The sequence below is a fragment of the Pinus tabuliformis genome, chromosome 1_1 (assembly GCF_031772625.1).
Source record: "Pinus tabuliformis cultivar Carrire ecotype Pingquan chromosome 1_1, CPIR1, whole genome shotgun sequence".
Lineage (NCBI taxonomy): Eukaryota > Viridiplantae > Streptophyta > Pinopsida > Pinales > Pinaceae > Pinus > Pinus tabuliformis.
The window spans coordinates 733,614,761-733,636,664 of record NC_142297.1 but is presented as its reverse complement, the minus strand read 5'-3'; the positions used below and the strand labels follow the sequence as shown (position 1 = coordinate 733,636,664).

The 21,904-nt window shown below is 38.1% G+C and overlaps 2 protein-coding genes across 2 annotated transcripts; both read left to right on the top strand.

Annotated features, from left to right (window-relative positions):
• The first annotated feature begins 3,085 nt into the window (after nucleotides 1-3,085).
• LOC149216045 ((R)-mandelonitrile lyase-like) lies at nucleotides 3,086-5,477 on the top strand. Its single transcript, XM_089392675.1, has 4 exons — nucleotides 3,086-3,316; nucleotides 3,423-4,064; nucleotides 4,217-5,063; nucleotides 5,164-5,477. Exons 1-4 carry the CDS (start codon nucleotides 3,199-3,201, stop codon nucleotides 5,201-5,203), a joined length of 1,647 nt encoding a protein of 548 aa, XP_089248801.1. The 5' UTR covers nucleotides 3,086-3,198; the 3' UTR covers nucleotides 5,204-5,477.
• A 9,107-nt stretch (nucleotides 5,478-14,584) lies between these two features.
• On the top strand, nucleotides 14,585-16,977 carry LOC149216044 ((R)-mandelonitrile lyase-like). The gene is made up of 4 exons (XM_089392674.1): nucleotides 14,585-14,816; nucleotides 14,923-15,564; nucleotides 15,717-16,563; nucleotides 16,664-16,977. Exons 1-4 carry the CDS (start codon nucleotides 14,699-14,701, stop codon nucleotides 16,701-16,703), a joined length of 1,647 nt encoding a protein of 548 aa, XP_089248800.1. The 5' UTR covers nucleotides 14,585-14,698; the 3' UTR covers nucleotides 16,704-16,977.
• Nucleotides 16,978-21,904: the final 4,927 nt, after the last annotated feature.

Sequence of the window (21,904 nt, the reverse complement as noted above, 5' to 3'; positions counted from 1 at the left end):
TATTACATATTGAATAGTGGTGAAGCGATGAAGGCTAGAAGAATGGCGTGCTCGGCTAGGTTCTCCCTGCGTTCCAATGTTTCCCTGGACGGCGCAGCCCGGGCAAGTCTCATCCCTTTCGTGCTTGGATTCCCTGGCTCCGGTTTCGATGTGGCTCTGTTCACTACTCTGGATCCGCTCAGCTCAGAGGCAACAGAAGTCATTTCCAGCGGAAGAGCAGATTTTGGTATCCACGATTTATTTCAGGTTTGCTTAACGAGTGAAGGTGCTTCCCAAGAACCCCACAAGACCATTTCTGATGGCACGAATGGATACGCCTTCTGGTTACAGGGGGAACAACAACTGCTTGAGATATCGCTTTTAAAGTCTGTGGATACCCTACGCTCTCTCCCAAACCGCTTATGGGCAGGGAGATGGGTCATAGAACATGTATGTTTTCCTCTGGAACAATCCACGTCCCTGCGGTATGCTAGGATGTGCGGATTGGAGGAAAAAAATTCTCCGGGAAACCTTAGTCTCAAAAAATATGCAAAATGCCGAAGCACGGAGGATGCGCGGCAAGTGTTTGACGAAAGGCAATATAGAGATTTGGTCTCACGGAGGACCCTGATCTCAAGCCACACGCAGAATGGTTTTTCTGAAGAGGCTTTGAGAAACCTTCGCGGGTTGCAATGTTCAGCCACCATCTGCGCTCAACTAGGCCCTGAAAAAGATGGCGCGACGAAGGGAAAAAAGAATCAGACACAGATTGGGCTCTCAGCAAGCAGTGCATGCACCAGATTCCTCTCATCCCAGTTCTGTAGAGGAAAGCAGAAAACGGATCAAGCAGCATTCCAGATCCTGATCAGGCTCATCTCTGGCAAAACTCTGCTACAGTGGATGAGCTCGTCGGATCTTGTGCTGGACCTCAAACATGCTTTGGATCTCAAGCTGGGTATACCCTTTGCAGCTCAACGACTTCACGAAGGTAAACAACTCGAGGATCATCTCCCCCTGTCTTTTTACAGTATTAAGAGAAATGCATCCATTATTTTTACCCTACGTCTGAGAGGGGGAGTTGCAGGACAGTCATCCTCAGCTAAGTCGTTTTCTTACAAAGAAGTTGTCCATGCTCAGATGCCTAAGAAAACAGCTCCACCAGCTCAGGCTCCCAAGCCCTTTCTGGTGGACAAACTGGAGGAAACCCCCTCCATCGAAATCATGCACCCAACGCTGGATGAGCTAACCCAAAATCTTGCAGATCACGCCATCATTTGTAGGTTCAATGGGCTATGGCCACGCACAGCAGACCTCTACCAATGGCTTCACTCTAACTGGACCAACGATTGCCAGGTGCTGTTATGCTCAAAGGGCTTCTTCATCGTAGTGTTTGCTCTTGATGTGGATTACCAAAAAGCTTTAACTGCAGGCCCATGGTTCTGGGGCTCAGCAGGTTTATTCCTCACCCCCTGGTTCCCAGATTTCGATCCCGCTACAGCAATCATCACCAAGCTCCCTATCTGGGTCAGACTTCCAAATCTTCCGGCACACCTATGGCATTTTGTTGTATTCCAAGGGATCGGCAATTCTCTAGGACGCTTTCTAGACACAGACGTCTCTAGAGGGGAAAAGGGCCTATACACCTTTGCCAGAATCTGTGCAGAAATAGATATAAGCAAAGGTCTCCCTGACCAGATCAATCTCAAAATCGGAGACTTCCATTGGACTCAGAACTTGGATTACGAGAACACAGCCTTTCGCTGCCGAAACTGCCATCTCACAGGGCACCTTCAGAGTTCTTGTCCCACGATGGCGGCCCAAAAGAAGAAAGTAAAGCCTAAGCAGAAATCCAAAAGCTGGAAGCCTCATGATCCTCCCCCCATGGATGACTTTGATTTCAGCTCGGATGAAGAGGAAGAGGAAGTGGAAGGAATGGAAGCGAAGCCAGCTCAGGATCCGCCTTCGACTGATCCTAAGGATTTATCCGTCCCATCAATCTCACAGAAAAGAATTCATGAATCCTCCACCTCGGATTCAGACAAGGAGCCTTCCCCGACAGCTCAGCTCAGTTTGCAAATCATGCCGGTTCATCAGTCTCCCCCTGATTGGGTCAAAGTTGGGAAAAAGAAAGGGAAAAAATGCCGAATAGTTGATTCTACACATGTTGGGTAGAATCCTCTGTTTTGTTCTCGCTCTTCTGTTCTTCTTGTTTCTCCCTTGCTCAGTTCAGCTCTCTTCTCTTCTTCGTTTAGGGGCCGAGGTGGATAGCATATCCTTACCGGCAGCCTGTGTTCTTGCCTCTCTTGGATGTAACTTCTTATTGTACAATATTTCCTCTTAATAAAATTAGTTTTTACAGAGAAAAAAAATATTACATATTGAATAATTAATACATCAAGCCAATAAGATCTTTAAAAAATATGAAATTCAAAATTAAAATTTAATATGAATCAAACCCAACCAAAAAAATATTAAATAAATCATAAATTTTGATTTCCATTCGCATTCTGCATGTTCCCATTATACGTATTAAAAGTCACGGAATGGAATGGATTTTACTAACAAATTCACAACCCAAAAAACTTATTTCGAACTTATTTGAATCATGAATCACGTGTTCATTGATTTAAAAAGCATCGTTTGGATTGCTACAAAGAGAAAACATCAAAGCCGATTAGAAAGACACGTCAATTGTGACAAAGAGAAAACACAGCAGGGTAGTTGATGAACAATAATTCTGAACTATTCATAGTGCATGATTTTGAAATGGAAGTTTTCTTCGATTTTGATTTTGTAATGACTTCCAAATTAAAAATAATATTTTACCTCTTATAACTTCATAAAGCGAAAGTAGTTCTCTTCAAATTTGATTGTAGTTCTATCTGTTTTTCGTGGTGAGACATCTTGAGCTTTTCAGTGTGTTAAATTGCGTGTGCCAAAACCGAAGGGGACATTTTCCTTACATAAGAAGATTGAAGTGAATTGTGAACGATCACGTAACATGATACATTGAATTATAAGAGGTAGTGAATTGTCAACGATAACTGATGAAATTAATTGTAGATATTACTGACACCTAACCTACGGATTTCGTGAACTCCACGGATTAATTTAGTTCATCTTCAGGATCCCACATTCCAAATGCAAAGTTGGAAACACACTCTAAAATAGAACCACATCTTAAAAGAGAGTGAAGGAGTTGAATTCCTGGTGAAAGAGATGACGATGATAAGGGTTGTGAATACTCGTGCATGGCTTCTGCTTCTGCTCATCATGCTAATAATGTTGAGCAGCTTATCCTCTTCGACTCAGGCAGCGACAAGTACAACACCCTCGGGTATGAACATATTGGATTAATGTCTCTTTATATAGTTGATGATATGATTGAATTAATGGCTTCTTCTTTGTTTTGTTTTGTTTTGTTGGGCTATGGTGATTTGCAGGCGTTCCGTTTGCGTTTATGACTATAGATGCGGGGAAAGCAGCTGCAAGAAAATATGATTACATTGTCGTTGGAGGAGGAACGGCTGGCTGCTCCTTGGCAGCAACGCTGTCTACCAAGTATTCAGTTTTGGTAATAGAGAGGGGAGGATCTCCTTATGGAGATCCCGACATCGAGAACGCCGATGCATTTGGAAAGCTATTAATTGAGACCGACAATTACACTTCACCAGCACAGGCGTTTATTTCAGAGGATGGAGTGAGTAATGTGAGAGCGAGGGTCCTGGGAGGCGGAACTGCTATCAATGCAGGCTTCTACAGCAGGGCTAGCTCCGAATATGTCCGTAATATGGGATGGGGCGAGGGACTTGTAGAGGAGTCGTATGAATGGGTGGAGAAGCAGGTTGCCTTCAAACCTTACCAACTGTCGCCTTGGTCGTCGGCTATCAGAGACGGCCTCCTGGAAGCAGGGGTTCTTCCATACAATGGATATACGTTGGATCATGTGGAGGGAACGAAGATCAGTGCCTCCACCTTCGACAATAGAGGCATAAGACACACAGCAGCAGATCTTCTCAGGTCTGCCAATCCCAACAATATCGTAGTCCTTTTGAATGCTACCGTCAGCAGGATTCTGTTCGAAGGTAATTCATTCAAACACATGATGACATTAATGTTTCTAAGTTTTATATTTCTCCTGCACATTAGTTGTTGATAATAAAGGTTAGACTAATAGATTGGTATCCAGAACTGTAAATATAGATTCAGTGTTTTGAATATGAATTGGATCATGCAGAAATGAAGGATGCTTCCTCCGGGAAGCCGAGGGCAAGTGGTGTTGAATTCATGGACGGCCATGGTCGGACTTATCAGGTTTTTCTGAAGGAATCATCACGTTCCAGCGAGGTAATCCTTAGTGCAGGAGCCTTAGGCAGCCCCCAGCTGCTCCTCTTGAGCGGAATTGGCCCATCCGAACATCTAAAAGAATTCAATATTCCTCTAGTTCTAAATGCGCCCTTGGTAGGCCAAAGGATTCAAGACAACCCCCGTGCATCCGTAACCTGGCAATCTCACGAATTCTACACCCTACAGGTAGTGGGTATTCTTAAAGCCTCTCAAAATTACATCGAGTACGCGAGCTTCTTTGTAAATGGCAGTGCATCCCCAAACGGCCCCAACAAGAATAACGTCGTTTACACTGGAATAATTGCTGAGAAGCTGGCATTTCCATTATCTAGGGGCGAGCTGCGGTTACGCAGCAGGGATCCTCGAGACAATCCGTCTGTTCGATACAACTACTATTCTGATCCTCTGGACCTCCAGAGATGCATGCAGGGCGTGAGGGTCATAGACAAACTCCTCAACTCACCGTCTCTGCATAGATTTACTACTAATTCCACTCATGACTTCATTTTCATTGGGCCAACGTTGCCAAAGAACATATCGGACGACGCAGCCATGGCACAGTTCTGCCGTGATACGTTGAACACAATATGGCATTACCATGGAGGATGTGAAGTTGGGTCTGTGGTCAACGAGAGGTATAAGGTGAAGGGTGTTCATAATCTGAGGATTGTGGATTCGTCAACGTTCAGAGACACTCCTGGCACCAACCCACAGGCAACCACTATGATGCTCGGCAGGTAATTAAAATATTTTTAACATTACAATGTGGTTTCAATCGCTCTCTCTGTAAACAGAAGTGGATGTCGAATATAATATTGGTGTGGTGCGTGAATGCAGATATATAGGAGTGAAGATTCTACAAGGGTGGGCTGAATGAAGAAACCTTCCTCTTCCTCGCTGACATGGGCAGAAGCAATGCGTGTCGTACGTTGTAGAGCAGCGTCTTTGTTATTATTATAAGTATTGGCTTCACGTTAATAAAAAATGCTCGAGCAGTCTATGTCGGGGATTTAGTTTTAACCTTCGATTATTAGTGCCATTTAAGAACATATTTGTCGTTTGTATTTCTTGGAATGGTATGTAGTGGAATTTCATTTCACTACATACTTATTTCATTTTTTACTTATAATAATAAAAAAGTTATATATAAACATTAGTTTATATAATATTTAATATTTTACTTAGTTTAAATATAGTTAAATTAAAGTAAAATTTCTGAATTTAAGTGAGTGTTAAAGTTTAGAAATTGGTAAATTTAGATTTTACTCATTGTTAAATTGACATATTTTGTTAAATTGTAATTATGCATTGCTAGTAGGTATGAACAATATTGTTGCCTATTTCATTTGTTCAAATATGAATTCATCTACCATAAGTGAGTTATGACCTAGAACTACTTTTGAATGGTTATTCCTTTTCTTCTTCCTATGTGAGAAAACATGTGAATAACCCAAAAGCATTTGGCATCAGTCAAAGTTCAACCCTTAAAAAACTACTAAGTATTTTAGATGCTCAAATTTTGTCAACATACACATGATGATGTAGTCATATACTACTAGGTTTTGTCAACATACATATGAGATATAGGTGCTCAAATTTTGTGAACATACACATGATGATGTAGTCGCATATACTACTTAGTTTTATCAACATACATATGATGATATAGTCCTATATTAAGATTTTAGACATTGATAAAAGATATCTCAATAATCTTAAATATTACAAATTTATGTTTATTTAAAAATAAATCAATAATTAAATAAATAATGGAACATATAATTAAATTCAAATTACTCACAATATTATTAAAAAAAACTATTAATTTATTTAGAATTTCAAATTAATAAAAAAAAAAAAAGATAAAACAAAAAAAAATCTTATAATATGTACAACATATTTTTCCCTTTTTTTTTCATCTTCAATAACTTGCCATTCATTAATTAAATAAGTAAACTATCGTTTATTACCAGTTTACATCATGTAAATTTTCTCACTCTTTTGCTATTTGCAACTCACTATTTGATAAAAAATATTTTTATCGTTGTGGATCATTCATATATATATAGATATTTAATTAATTAATTAATTTAAATCTTTATATAAATTCAATAGTTACATGTGGATCATTCATATATATATAAATAACTTAACTTAATTCTTTATATAAATTCACATATAATTATAGGTGGATCATATATTCATATATATATATATATATATATATATATAACTTAATTCACATACATGTAGGGCTTCTCCCTAGTACGTGTACTTTCAGATAGTCATTGTAATATTTAACTAGCATTTGCACGAGCAAATGCGGTAAGACATAAATTCAAAAAGAATTGTGACATATAAAGAATCATTGAAAATGAAAATTAGTAGGTCAAATTAGTAGGTCAAGGGTAAAGAGCTAGTACCCAATGTCCATTGCATTAAATAGGTCTTGTTGTTTTTTGGTCTTCTAGAAGTTACACCCACAATTTAGATTCATACCTATTAATTAATTTAATTTCTTAAGTTTAGGCTTAGGGACCATTACAAATAGTTAATTATTTTAATAACATTGTCTCTTGGTGAAATTTCCCAAAACAATTTATGGGTATTGTGGAATGCACATGTCTAAGCCTCCCTACAAAATTTGAGACTTAGAGCACATTCGATGCTACCAGAAATCAACACAGACTGTCCTCGTGAACTATTTTTGGGCAAATCTGGTACCTAACCAACCATCTTCACTGAACCAATGGAAAGTCCGGCTCCTCTCAAACTTATTTAAAGTCCCTCACCCCATCTATTTCACTCACATTATTCATTCAAGCTTCTTGTATATCTTGAGTTGAGTTTTATGAGTGGGTTTTGGAAAGATATTTGTTATTCTGCAGGGTTGTTCTTAGGATGCTTTTGTGCAGATTTGGAGAGCTAGTTCAAGGGCTAAGCTAGAGAACGTTTGTTGAAGAAATTGAAAGTTGCTTCAAAAAAAAAATTGGCAAAGATTGTAGGCTCACTTTTAGCTATTTTTTGAGGTCACTGAGGTTGGGGGGGATAAGGTAAATTTTTAGAGCATATTTTTGCTGTTGTTTGGAGCAACCATTGTTCTCAAATTTTGGAAGGCTTCTCCATGTATGTCAAGGCACCTAATCAGCTTCTATTTTTCCGTTAAAAATTGTTGTTTGTTTCCTTACGACTTAAGGAAAAGCTAGGGCTTTCTATGCAGATCTCTATTTTCATTTTTCCTTGTATTTCTCTTAAAAAAAATTAACACTAGAAAGTAAGAATTGCTAGGGCTTTCTATGCAGATCTCTATTTAAATTTTTATTTGTGTCTCTTAGAAATTATTGTTTTTCTCACCCTAGAAAGCTAGGGATTTCTATGCAAATTTCTATTTTATTTTTTCTTGAATTTTTCTTAATTTTTTTCCCTAAAAAGTAAGAATTGCTAGGCCTTTGCATGCAGATTTTTTTTTTTCGTTGTATAGTTTGTCATTGCCCCTAAAAGCAGGAATGATCCAACATAGTTACATTGCCATTTGAATGATGATTTTAAAAAGTTTGCAACTACTATGGCAAGGTCATTAAAGGTGGGGGGTCCATAGAATTAAGAACACATAGCTCATTGGAGAGGCCAAGAGGAACACCATGAGAAAGTCTTTGATGACCTAAAGAATCATATGATGGGTTTGATTGAAGCCTACCTAGCTGAAAAGAGCAGCAAGAACAATAATGCTAAAAGGGACATTGGCAAAAGTAAAAACAATGATGCTCCTTTCATAGGCCTTGATCTTGAAGCACATATCCCAAGTATTGAAGATTCCTCTAGTTTCCCTATTAGACTTGGAGATGAGCTTCTGGCCCTAGTTCATTTACTTTGAGAAGGGCATGTGCAAGGAATATTGACTATTTCTTTGTACCTCACACCACCCCTAGTGCCCAACCCGCCATTGATGCCAAATGGAAGAAGATAGAGAGGGAAGTTGCTTGGGAATTGTTGCTAGATGGTGGTATGTTGCAGAAATAATTTTCAATGTTGCTAATTCTCCATATTATCAACCTTTAATTAATGGTATAGTTGCATGTGATTCAAGCTTCAAAGACCCTTGTTTTCATGATATTAGGGGGTCACTTTTACAAAATGAGGTCCAAAGAATAGAATAGTACCTTATAGAGTTCAAGCACTCATGAACCAAAATAAAGTGCACAATTATGTCTGGTGGATGGATTGATAGCAAATCCTGCACCATTTTAAATCTCTTAATTGCTTGCCCAAAAGGCATCATGTTTTTTAAATTTGTAGATGCATCTAATCAGGTGAAGGACGTGCAATTACTATTTCTTCTTTTGGACGAAGAGGTTATGCAAGTAGGGGTTGAGTACTATACTTATTTTTGGACTCTAGAGGCCATTTAGAGCATCTATATTGATGTATTTTGTTTCATAGATGCATTAGACTAGGTGCTATTTTGGTATTATGAACTCTTGCTATATAAATGAAAACTTTTTCATATTTGCGTATAAATCGCTTGAATTTTTATGGATGCACATGAATATATATGGGTTTTTTTTAATACTTTAGTATGTTTGGTCAATCGATTTTTTTGTCCGGATTTTTTACCAATTCCCGGTAAGAGGGGTCTACCGATTCAATGACCGGTCTAGTTTTGATAACATTGAATAATACACTACTTCTAGGATCTTCCAATCATAAAGAAGCTGAAGCAATAAACAATGTCGTCAAAATATTAAAAAGACCCATAGGCCAGACAGTCTACGATTAACAGATACAAATCAATTTTCTTTCATGAATGTAAACTTGGGACTGAAAAGGCAAATCCTGACAATGTTGGGACTGAAAAGACAAATCCTGGCAATGTTGAGACTTAAAAGAAGATACTAGCATATGTTTTCTCTGGAATTTCCTCTATCAGATAAAAGACATACTGAAAGGAATTAAATAAATGTTATTGATAAAATAAGGAATGAATCAGCAATGGGGCAAACAAATCACTGCCAGTACGAGGCAGAATGTTATTCATTAAATCTGACATTTTGACCATGCCTGTTTATCAAAGTTCCATTATTTTGGCACAAAAGAGAGTGTTCAATGATATGGAGAGAATCTTTAAACAAATCATGTGACATCCATGGAGAAAAAATGCTCCGAGATGCTTTCCAAAATCTGCTCCAAAATGATTTCCAAAATTTGCTTCAAAGATGCTTCAAAACTTTCTCAAGGATGCCTTCAAGTCTTTTTCTAAGGTTTGCACCAAATCCTTCAAAGAATGCTTCCAAAGCCTGCTTCACAAAGATGGAATTCTTCCAAAGTCTGCTACACAAAGATGTCTTCTAGTTTGATTCAACAAGTCACCAAGTTCTATCCAAAAATGCCTTCAAGTCTACTCCAACAAATGGTCAAGAAAGCTCCAACAAGGCTACTACAATACATCTTCAAGGTTTGTTCAAACTCTACTCCAAGATCTATTTAAAGTACGCTCCAAGAGAGGATCCAAAGTCTCTTCAAAAGGGTTCTTCAAATCTACTTAAAACTCTGCTCTAAAAAGTAAAACTCTCCAAGTCTACTTCACAAATATTCTTCAACTTTGCTTCAAGGGACCGCTTCTAGGGCTGCTTCAAAGGTCTTCAAAACTGATCCAACGTCTGTCCAAAAACTAACCCAAATTCTCCTCAAAAATTTATCCAAAGCCTACTCCAAATAATGTTAAAAAACCAGGCCCAAATATACCCCTTTGCTTCAAGATCCAAGCTGTGACAGGAGGCCAAAACTCTGTCTTAAATTGAGATACCATAGGCCACAAAAGGGGGTGGAACTTTTGGCCTCAGGGTCGAATTTCTCAGGCCTTGGAATTTGTTTTTCCACAGGACCAAAATTCACAGAAAGGGGCCCAACTCTAGTTTGCTATAAGCCTAAAAGAGGCAAAAATTCTGAGTTGTAGATAGGCCAAAATTCTGAGCTGTGCCTGACCAAATTTAGGACTAGATTTGTGCTAGTTTTCTCCAAGGATAGCTCAAAAGGAAATCTTAGAATCTAACCAAAGGTGTCACTAAAAACAATAACTCAAAACCCAAAGAAACAAGAAACCAAAACCAGTGCTTCTTCACTTCACAAGGTTCATGAGATTTGAACATATCTTCCAGAAATAGATATATTTCAACTTGAAAATTTAATCTCTCTTTAACGAGGAGTAAGGAGGCATGCAAATACTCGTTGGAAAGGGCTTAAACTCCTCTTTAAGCCTATGCAATTTTCTTCTTCAACTAGACATCCCTTTGACATCAATAACAATTAATTCTTCAAAAATATGTTAGGATAACATGTGAAAGGGATATCACAGACTATTGCCAATTAAATGTTTTTTCACCACACAGTAGAGGGGAAGGCCGATCATGTAAACATTACTTATCTCACAAGCGATCAACTATTATGGTTAGTCGAATGGCCATTACCCCTCTGGCCACCCCATTATTTTTCTCTCATATTTTTATGCTTATAATTGATTGTGTTCTTAATTGGAGTTCAAGGGGGTGTTTCCATGTGTTTGGAAACATCCATAACTAGATATTGTTTTTGCATTTGAGGAGAATTAAGAAAATGAATGTAGTAATTAATAATTGGATTATACTAAAACATCCCTAATTAGATGGACTTTGTAATGTTTTGTATTAAATGGGGAAACGGTTATTGTATTTACCTTGTGGTAATTTTATCTTAAGAAACTTCAATTCATTCAAGCATTTTGACATACACATCATGTGCATTCTACAGTAGAACGTTGTGAGAGTTGGTGTACTTTATTATGTAGGCAGAAAAGTTTATGTGTAGCATACCAAAAGACTTAATACAACACTTTTAATTCAACTTGCTTGTTTAATTTTTTTTTATGGTGAAAGCATTTTTGCTTTACCTTTACTAATAAGTTTAAGAAAAGAAAGGTAATGATTTATATTATAAGTTTTTAAAAAAGAAAGGTAATGATTTATATTATAAATATATTAAGGAATTTAACATCTATAACATAATGTAATGAGTGTCTCTCTAAAGAAATTTAATAATATTTATAAAGCAAATAGATTCAAAAACTTAATCCAATAACCTTTTATTTATAATTCAATTTATTCAATAACTATAATTAATTTATTAAATTAAAAATAATTAATATTACATATTGAATAGTGGTGAAGCGATGAAGGCTAGAAGAATGGCGTGCTCGGCTAGGTTCTCCCTGCGTTCCAATGTTTCCCTGGACGGCGCAGCCCGGGCAAGTCTCATCCCTTTCGTGCTTGGATTCCCTGGCTCCGGTTTCGATGTGGCTCTGTTCACTACTCTGGATCCGCTCAGCTCAGAGGCAACAGAAGTCATTTCCAGCGGAAGAGCAGATTTTGGTATCCACGATTTATTTCAGGTTTGCTTAACGAGTGAAGGTGCTTCCCAAGAACCCCACAAGACCATTTCTGATGGCACGAATGGATACGCCTTCTGGTTACAGGGGGAACAACAACTGCTTGAGATATCGCTTTTAAAGTCTGTGGATACCCTACGCTCTCTCCCAAACCGCTTATGGGCGGGGAGATGGGTCATAGAACATGTATGTTTTCCTCTGGAACAATCCACGTCCCTGCGGTATGCTAGGATGTGCGGATTGGAGGAAAAAAATTCTCCGGGAAACCTTAGTCTCAAAAAATATGCAAAATGCCGAAGCAGGGAGGATGCGCGGCAAGTGTTTGACGAAAGGCAATATAGAGATTTGGTCTCACGGAGGACCCTGATCTCAAGCCACACGCAGAATGGTTTTTCTGAAGAGGCTTTGAGAAACCTTCGCGGGTTGCAATGTTCAGCCACCATCTGCGCTCAACTAGGCCCTGAAAAAGATGGCGCGACGAAGGGAAAAAAGAATCAGACACAGATTGGGATCTCAGCAAGCAGTGCATGCACCAGATTCCTCTCATCCCAGTTCTGTAGAGGAAAGCAGAAAACGGATCAAGCAGCATTCCAGATCCTGATCAGGCTCATCTCTGGCAAAACTCTGCTACAGTGGATGAGCTCGTCGGATCTTGTGCTGGACCTCAAACATGCTTTGGATCTCAAGCTGGGTATACCCTTTGCAGCTCAACGACTTCACGAAGGTAAACAACTCGAGGATCATCTCCCCCTGTCTTTTTACAGTATTAAGAGAAATGCATCCATTATTTTTACCCTACGTCTGAGAGGGGGAGTTGCAGGACAGTCATCCTCAGCTAAGTCGTTTTCTTACAAAGAAGTTGTCCATGCTCAGATGCCTAAGAAAACAGCTCCACCAGCTCAGGCTCCCAAGCCCTTTCTGGTGGACAAACTGGAGGAAACCCCCTCCATCGAAATCATGCACCCAACGCTGGATGAGCTAACCCAAAATCTTGCAGATCACGCCATCATTTGTAGGTTCAATGGGCTATGGCCACGCACAGCAGACCTCTACCAATGGCTTCACTCTAACTGGACCAACGATTGCCAGGTGCTGTTATGCTCAAAGGGCTTCTTCATCGTAGTGTTTGCTCTTGATGTGGATTACCAAAAAGCTTTAACTGCAGGCCCATGGTTCTGGGGCTCAGCAGGTTTATTCCTCACCCCCTGGTTCCCAGATTTCGATCCCGCTACAGCAATCATCACCAAGCTCCCTATCTGGGTCAGACTTCCAAATCTTCCGGCACACCTATGGCATTTTGTTGTATTCCAAGGGATCGGCAATTCTCTAGGACGCTTTCTAGACACAGACGTCTCTAGAGGGGAAAAGGGCCTATACACCTTTGCCAGAATCTGTGCAGAAATAGATATAAGCAAAGGTCTCCCTGACCAGATCAATCTCAAAATCGGAGACTTCCATTGGACTCAGAACTTGGATTACGAGAACACAGCCTTTCGCTGCCGAAACTGCCATCTCACAGGGCACCTTCAGAGTTCTTGTCCCACGATGGCGGCCCAAAAGAAGAAAGTAAAGCCTAAGCAGAAATCCAAAAGCTGGAAGCCTCATGATCCTCCCCCCATGGATGACTTTGATTTCAGCTCGGATGAAGAGGAAGAGGAAGTGGAAGGAATGGAAGCGAAGCCAGCTCAGGATCCGCCTTCGACTGATCCTAAGGATTTATCCGTCCCATCAATCTCACAGAAAAGAATTCATGAATCCTCCACCTCGGATTCAGACAAGGAGCCTTCCCCGACAGCTCAGCTCAGTTTGCAAATCATGCCGGTTCATCAGTCTCCCCCTGATTGGGTCAAAGTTGGGAAAAAGAAAGGGAAAAAATGCCGAATAGTTGATTCTACACATGTTGGGTAGAATCCTCTGTTTTGTTCTCGCTCTTCTGTTCTTCTTGTTTCTCCCTTGCTCAGTTCAGCTCTCTTCTCTTCTTCGTTTAGGGGCCGAGGTGGATAGCATATCCTTACCGGCAGCCTGTGTTCTTGCCTCTCTTGGATGTAACTTCTTATTGTACAATATTTCCTCTTAATAAAATTAGTTTTTACAGAGAAAAAAAATATTACATATTGAATAATTAATACATCAAGCCAATAAGATCTTTAAAAAATATGAAATTCAAAATTAAAATTTAATATGAATCAAACCCAACCAAAAAAATATTAAATAAATCATAAATTTTGATTTCCATTCGCATTCTGCATGTTCCCATTATACGTATTAAAAGTCACGGAATGGAATGGATTTTACTAACAAATTCACAACCCAAAAAACTTATTTCGAACTTATTTGAATCATGAATCACGTGTTCATTGATTTAAAAAGCATCGTTTGGATTGCTACAAAGAGAAAACATCAAAGCCGATTAGAAAGACACGTCAATTGTGACAAAGAGAAAACACAGCAGGGTAGTTGATGAACAATAATTCTGAACTATTCATAGTGCATGATTTTGAAATGGAAGTTTTCTTCGATTTTGATTTTGTAATGACTTCCAAATTAAAAATAATATTTTACCTCTTATAACTTCATAAAGCGAAAGTAGTTCTCTTCAAATTTGATTGTAGTTCTATCTGTTTTTCGTGGTGAGACATCTTGAGCTTTTCAGTGTGTTAAATTGCGTGTGCCAAAACCGAAGGGGACATTTTCCTTACATAAGAAGATTGAAGTGAATTGTGAACGATCACGTAACATGATACATTGAATTATAAGAGGTAGTGAATTGTCAACGATAACTGATGAAATTAATTGTAGATATTACTGACACCTAACCTACGGATTTCGTGAACTCCACGGATTAATTTAGTTCATCTTCAGGATCCCACATTCCAAATGCAAAGTTGGAAACACACTCTAAAATAGAACCACATCTTAAAAGAGAGTGAAGGAGTTGAATTCCTGGTGAAAGAGATGACGATGATAAGGGTTGTGAATACTCGTGCATGGCTTCTGCTTCTGCTCATCATGCTAATAATGTTGAGCAGCTTATCCTCTTCGACTCAGGCAGCGACAAGTACAACACCCTCGGGTATGAACATATTGGATTAATGTCTCTTTATATAGTTGATGATATGATTGAATTAATGGCTTCTTCTTTGTTTTGTTTTGTTTTGTTGGGCTATGGTGATTTGCAGGCGTTCCGTTTGCGTTTATGACTATAGATGCGGGGAAAGCAGCTGCAAGAAAATATGATTACATTGTCGTTGGAGGAGGAACGGCTGGCTGCTCCTTGGCAGCAACGCTGTCTACCAAGTATTCAGTTTTGGTAATAGAGAGGGGAGGATCTCCTTATGGAGATCCCGACATCGAGAACGCCGATGCATTTGGAAAGCTATTAATTGAGACCGACAATTACACTTCACCAGCACAGGCGTTTATTTCAGAGGATGGAGTGAGTAATGTGAGAGCGAGGGTCCTGGGAGGCGGAACTGCTATCAATGCAGGCTTCTACAGCAGGGCTAGCTCCGAATATGTCCGTAATATGGGATGGGGCGAGGGACTTGTAGAGGAGTCGTATGAATGGGTGGAGAAGCAGGTTGCCTTCAAACCTTACCAACTGTCGCCTTGGTCGTCGGCTATCAGAGACGGCCTCCTGGAAGCAGGGGTTCTTCCATACAATGGATATACGTTGGATCATGTGGAGGGAACGAAGATCAGTGCCTCCACCTTCGACAATAGAGGCATAAGACACACAGCAGCAGATCTTCTCAGGTCTGCCAATCCCAACAATATCGTAGTCCTTTTGAATGCTACCGTCAGCAGGATTCTGTTCGAAGGTAATTCATTCAAACACATGATGACATTAATGTTTCTAAGTTTTATATTTCTCCTGCACATTAGTTGTTGATAATAAAGGTTAGACTAATAGATTGGTATCCAGAACTGTAAATATAGATTCAGTGTTTTGAATATGAATTGGATCATGCAGAAATGAAGGATGCTTCCTCCGGGAAGCCGAGGGCAAGTGGTGTTGAATTCATGGACGGCCATGGTCGGACTTATCAGGTTTTTCTGAAGGAATCATCACGTTCCAGCGAGGTAATCCTTAGTGCAGGAGCCTTAGGCAGCCCCCAGCTGCTCCTCTTGAGCGGAATTGGCCCATCCGAACATCTAAAAGAATTCAATATTCCTCTAGTTCTAAATGCGCCCTTGGTAGGCCAAAGGATTCAAGACAACCCCCGTGCATCCGTAACCTGGCAATCTCACGAATTCTACACCCTACAGGTAGTGGGTATTCTTAAAGCCTCTCAAAATTACATCGAGTACGCGAGCTTCTTTGTAAATGGCAGTGCATCCCCAAACGGCCCCAACAAGAATAACGTCGTTTACACTGGAATAATTGCTGAGAAGCTGGCATTTCCATTATCTAGGGGCGAGCTGCGGTTACGCAGCAGGGATCCTCGAGACAATCCGTCTGTTCGATACAACTACTATTCTGATCCTCTGGACCTCCAGAGATGCATGCAGGGCGTGAGGGTCATAGACAAACTCCTCAACTCACCGTCTCTGCATAGATTTACTACTAATTCCACTCATGACTTCATTTTCATTGGGCCAACGTTGCCAAAGAACATATCGGACGACGCAGCCATGGCACAGTTCTGCCGTGATACGTTGAACACAATATGGCATTACCATGGAGGATGTGAAGTTGGGTCTGTGGTCAACGAGAGGTATAAGGTGAAGGGTGTTCATAATCTGAGGATTGTGGATTCGTCAACGTTCAGAGACACTCCTGGCACCAACCCACAGGCAACCACTATGATGCTCGGCAGGTAATTAAAATATTTTTAACATTACAATGTGGTTTCAATCGCTCTCTCTGTAAACAGAAGTGGATGTCGAATATAATATTGGTGTGGTGCGTGAATGCAGATATATAGGAGTGAAGATTCTACAAGGGTGGGCTGAATGAAGAAACCTTCCTCTTCCTCGCTGACATGGGCAGAAGCAATGCGTGTCGTACGTTGTAGAGCAGCGTCTTTGTTATTATTATAAGTATTGGCTTCACGTTAATAAAAAATGCTCGAGCAGTCTATGTCGGGGATTTAGTTTTAACCTTCGATTATTAGTGCCATTTAAGAACATATTTGTCGTTTGTATTTCTTGGAATGGTATGTAGTGGAATTTCATTTCACTACATACTTATTTCATTTTTTACTTATAATAATAAAAAAGTTATATATAAACATTAGTTTATATAATATTTAATATTTTACTTAGTTTAAATATAGTTAAATTAAAGTAAAATTTCTGAATTTAAGTGAGTGTTAAAGTTTAGAAATTGGTAAATTTAGATTTTACTCATTGTTAAATTGACATATTTTGTTAAATTGTAATTATGCATTGCTAGTAGGTATGAACAATATTGTTGCCTATTTCATTTGTTCAAATATGAATTCATCTACCATAAGTGAGTTATGACCTAGAACTACTTTTGAATGGTTATTCCTTTTCTTCTTCCTATGTGAGAAAACATGTGAATAACCCAAAAGCATTTGGCATCAGTCAAAGTTCAACCCTTAAAAAACTACTAAGTATTTTAGATGCTCAAATTTTGTCAACATACACATGATGATGTAGTCATATACTACTAGGTTTTGTCAACATACATATGAGATATAGGTGCTCAAATTTTGTGAACATACACATGATGATGTAGTCGCATATACTACTTAGTTTTATCAACATACATATGATGATATAGTCCTATATTAAAATTTTAGACATTGATAAAAGATATCTCAATAATCTTAAATATTACAAATTTATGTTTATTTAAAAATAAATCAATAATTAAATAAATAATGGAACATATAATTAAATTCAAATTACTCACAATATTATTAAAAAAAACTATTAATTTATTTAGAATTTCAAATTAATAAAAAAAAAAAAAGATAAAACAAAAAAAAATCTTATAATATGTACAACATATTTTTCCCTTTTTTTTTTCATCTTCAATAACTTGCCATTCATTAATTAAATAAGTAAACTATCGTTTATTACCAGTTTACATCATGTAAATTTTCTCACTCTTTTGCTATTTGCAACTCACTATTTGATAAAAAATATTTTTATCGTTGTGGATCATTCATATATATATAGATATTTAATTAATTAATTAATTTAAATCTTTATATAAATTCAATAGTTACATGTGGATCATTCATATATATATAAATAACTTAACTTAATTCTTTATATAAATTCACATATAATTATAGGTGGATCATATATTCATATATATATAACTTAACTCACATACATGTAGGGCTTCTCCCTAGTACGTGTACTTTCAGATAGTCATTGTAATATTTAACTAGCATTTGCACCAGCAAACGCGGTAAGACATAAATTCAAAAAGCATTGTGACATATAAAGAATCATTGAAAATGAAAATTAGTAGGTGAAGGGTAAAGAGCTAGTACCCAATGTCCATTGCATTAAATAGGTCTTGTTGTTTTTGGAAACTCTTTGGCTATGACATCTGGCAAAAAAAACTTCCTATTTTTAAGAGGCTATGGAATGACTTCAACTAGAAGGAGACAATACTGAATACTATTGCAGGTATTGAGGAGGAGCAAAATGTTGTGCTTGTTAGTAAGATGAATAAGGGCAACAAGAGGAACTAAGAAGGGTTAAAAAGGGTTATCTACAGTCCTCCATTGTGGGCTTTTTCTGTAATCTTTTTGCTTCTCAGTGTGTATGGTAAGTCTTCAACACTCGCTTCTATTGACTTCAATCTGCATATTCTTAAAAGGCGTTTCTACTGCTGTTGGTATTCATTCTGTTGGCTCTCTTTAGTTCCCTTAGATGTAAGTGCACAAAAATATTGGACTTATATGACACTGAATTATTGATAATGGGAGATAATAATCATAACAATTTTTTTGATTGAATTCTTTGGGTTTTATGTCATTTTATCTCCAAAATATACAGATAATTTTGTTGGTTGGAACAAAGCTACAAGTTAAAATAACATAGTTGGCCTTAGAAATTCAAGGGAGCCATGATATAGTTAAAGGAACCGGCCCAACTGTGCAGCCAACAAGTAAACTGTTTTGGTTCAATCCCCCTGAACTTATCCTTTTCTTGATCCATTTCACTCTTTTCCAGGTATCAAAATGATTTTCACTCTAAATTTCAATTAATAAATTGTATTTCTAAACCTTAAGTGGTTCATCTTCAAGGCAAAAATGGAGTAAAAGTAAAGTATGTGATCTAACAATAACTATATATATATGCTTCAGAGAAAACAGATATATCTGTTAGAAACTCAACTCACCAAAGCGTGCGATTACTCACCGAACGACACGCATTTAGTTGACGAGCAAGAATGCTAACTATACTAATATGCACATGATCACTATATCAGAGAGATAGTTTGTTTTATGATAATATTATATCAGAGACAGAGTTTGTTTTATGATAATATTAGAAGAAGTATATGAGAGATCCAAATTCGATCACATCAACAAAAGAGGAAAGTTCGTACGATAACATTTCAGAATTACATGATATAATTAGTACGAGGGCAAGCTTTCAATATAAGGAAAGCGATGCAATAAGACAAACAGGGACATATTAACGCATATCATAGATCACCACAGTCCATCCAGAAAGATATCAATTATCCCAGTGACACTACACACTGATATTATATATCTATAGTTTCCGACTACCCATTTCGAATCAGCGTAAATACTCTGCATCCGAAAATTTATACGTACCAGGAAATCAAAAAATTAATCTATGCAGATTTGTTGATAATAATTACGACTAGTCTCTAGCTTGCCCACTCATAACATGACTCAGCTTCCACGATGTTTCTCATTTTCGGCTTAAAATTACCTTAAATATGCTTCACCTCAACTTTTCTATGCTTCACCTCAGATCTGGCGGTGATGATTATTACCAGTAATTAGTAGGGCAAAATATATCATATCACATTAACAGCAAACTATAATTATTACAAAACTTGCCCAACCTTTTTCAGCGTGAAAAAAAGCGATATATTGATTGTATTGTTCAAAAATATACAAAATAAAAAGTATACAAACTTTTTGATATGTCAACAGTTCAGTACATACTGACGGGCATATGAAATTATACCAAAAAACTTAACATAGAGAGAGAAGACCAGAAAAAACAGACTTATCTGTAGGAACCATTGGTCCAAAATATAGCATAAATAAACAGCATAAGCGAGATTCATAAATAGGAGAATAGTGAATTTATTTATGGACATCACAAAATTTTGAGATGTGCACCCGATATGGAGAAATCTTGAATCTGGCAGGCGCAGTTGTCCACATTTATCTGCAGTCTCCATATGTCCGGCGGAGATGTGAGTCCTTGTTTGGACAATAAATCTGCTCTTCAATTTTTCCATCTAGGAATATGGGATATGTTGTAGTCTGTCCTGGTGCGCCACCAATGCCTATGTTTTTGATATGGTTGCAGTATTTAATTTTCAATATCTGAGATATGTGGCCGACCAAATAATTGACCCTATTAAAATTAATAGCATAAGTAATCACGAAATTTATGATACAAACGAATATGGAGCTCCGCTCTACTGGAAAATGTTGGAAATGATGAATTCAAGATACCACGTCGTATTCGGTTTTTCCGAATAGTATGTAAAATTTCATTTCCGTCGGGAATACAAAGGACGTGGTAGATGTTATTAAGTCAGCCAGCCGTCCTGCTACCTTATAAAAGCTTATAGTGCGATCCACCTAGACTGATGATTCGAATGGAAGATGGCATCAACCCATGGTACTCATCCACCCATATTATTCATTGACCCATGGAATTTACCCATGGTATTGTAAATGGCATCTGCCCGTGGTATTGTAAAATCCACCCATGGTATTCATTCACCCATGGAATTTACCTATGGTATTGTAAATGGCATCTGCCCGTGGTATTGTAAAATCCACCCATGGTATTCCTTCACCCATGGAATTGACCCGTGGTATTGTAACTAAAAAATACTATAAGTAACAAGTCACATTTTGTAAAAGGACAGATGGTCTGCCACAATGTAGCCTTCACAGTTCAGAGGCATGTAGCGACCACATCTCTTCTCAGAGATAAGCTACCATCGCCCTAGCTAGTTTATTTCCATTACTATTTTAAATAAAAATTTCTTTGTGGTTTTGTTTATTGGGCATTCTCCTTATTTTTCTTCTAGCAATGCAAGTTTTCAGATCTTGGGGGTCTCCTCCCCCAAGATCCATTTCAATCTTTTAGATCTTGGGGGCCTCCTCCCAAGATCTGGATCAGTGGTATCAGAGCAGGTTATGATTCCATGGGAAATAGGGTTTGATGCATATTTCAGTTTCAAATTTTGCAGCAATATTCAACAAACTTCAGGCATGTGCTACAACCTCCACAGAGCACTTTCTTGGGTCAAGCAGGAAGAATTTTTCTATTTTCATTTTTTTGCAGGATTTTTTTTTTGGGCGGCGACTTTGCAGATTAGATCTGAAACATTTGGTACAAAATTTACAAAAACAAATACCATATCTGTATTCCTCTCGAAAAATCACCCAATTTCAAAAAAAAAATGGGTCGAATCGGAGTTCGAATGTGGGAGATATTGTTGATTTAAAATCAGCGATTTTATCAGATTTTTTGTGATGACGGAACTGTTACAACGCGAATCTGAGATCTCAGAGTGCCCAGATAAGGATTTCCAACTCATGGGAAGATGCAAAATGATCTTTTTGCTTCCAAAAACAGGTTATAATAAATATTCTGAGTTATATTGGCCGAGTTATGTCCATTTTAATTCTGGAGCAGCATTCGGAGTGGGTTTCCATTGGAGACGTGCCCTCCCACCCCACTTTAGTAGGCACTTGCTTCACATTCATCAGTTCCTGTAGAGCCTCCAACTTGCACCTAATCATCCATTATTACCTACAGCTTTTCCTCACTTATCTCTCTCTTTTGCCTTATTTTCCTTATAAACCTACCCAGATCATTACATTTGATGTCTTTAAGCATGATTTGTGAACTTTGCTAATGTTTGACTGTTTGATTAGAATTTTGGAACATATACAGTTGTTCAGCAATTCCGCAGCTACTCAGAGATTCCGCAGCCTT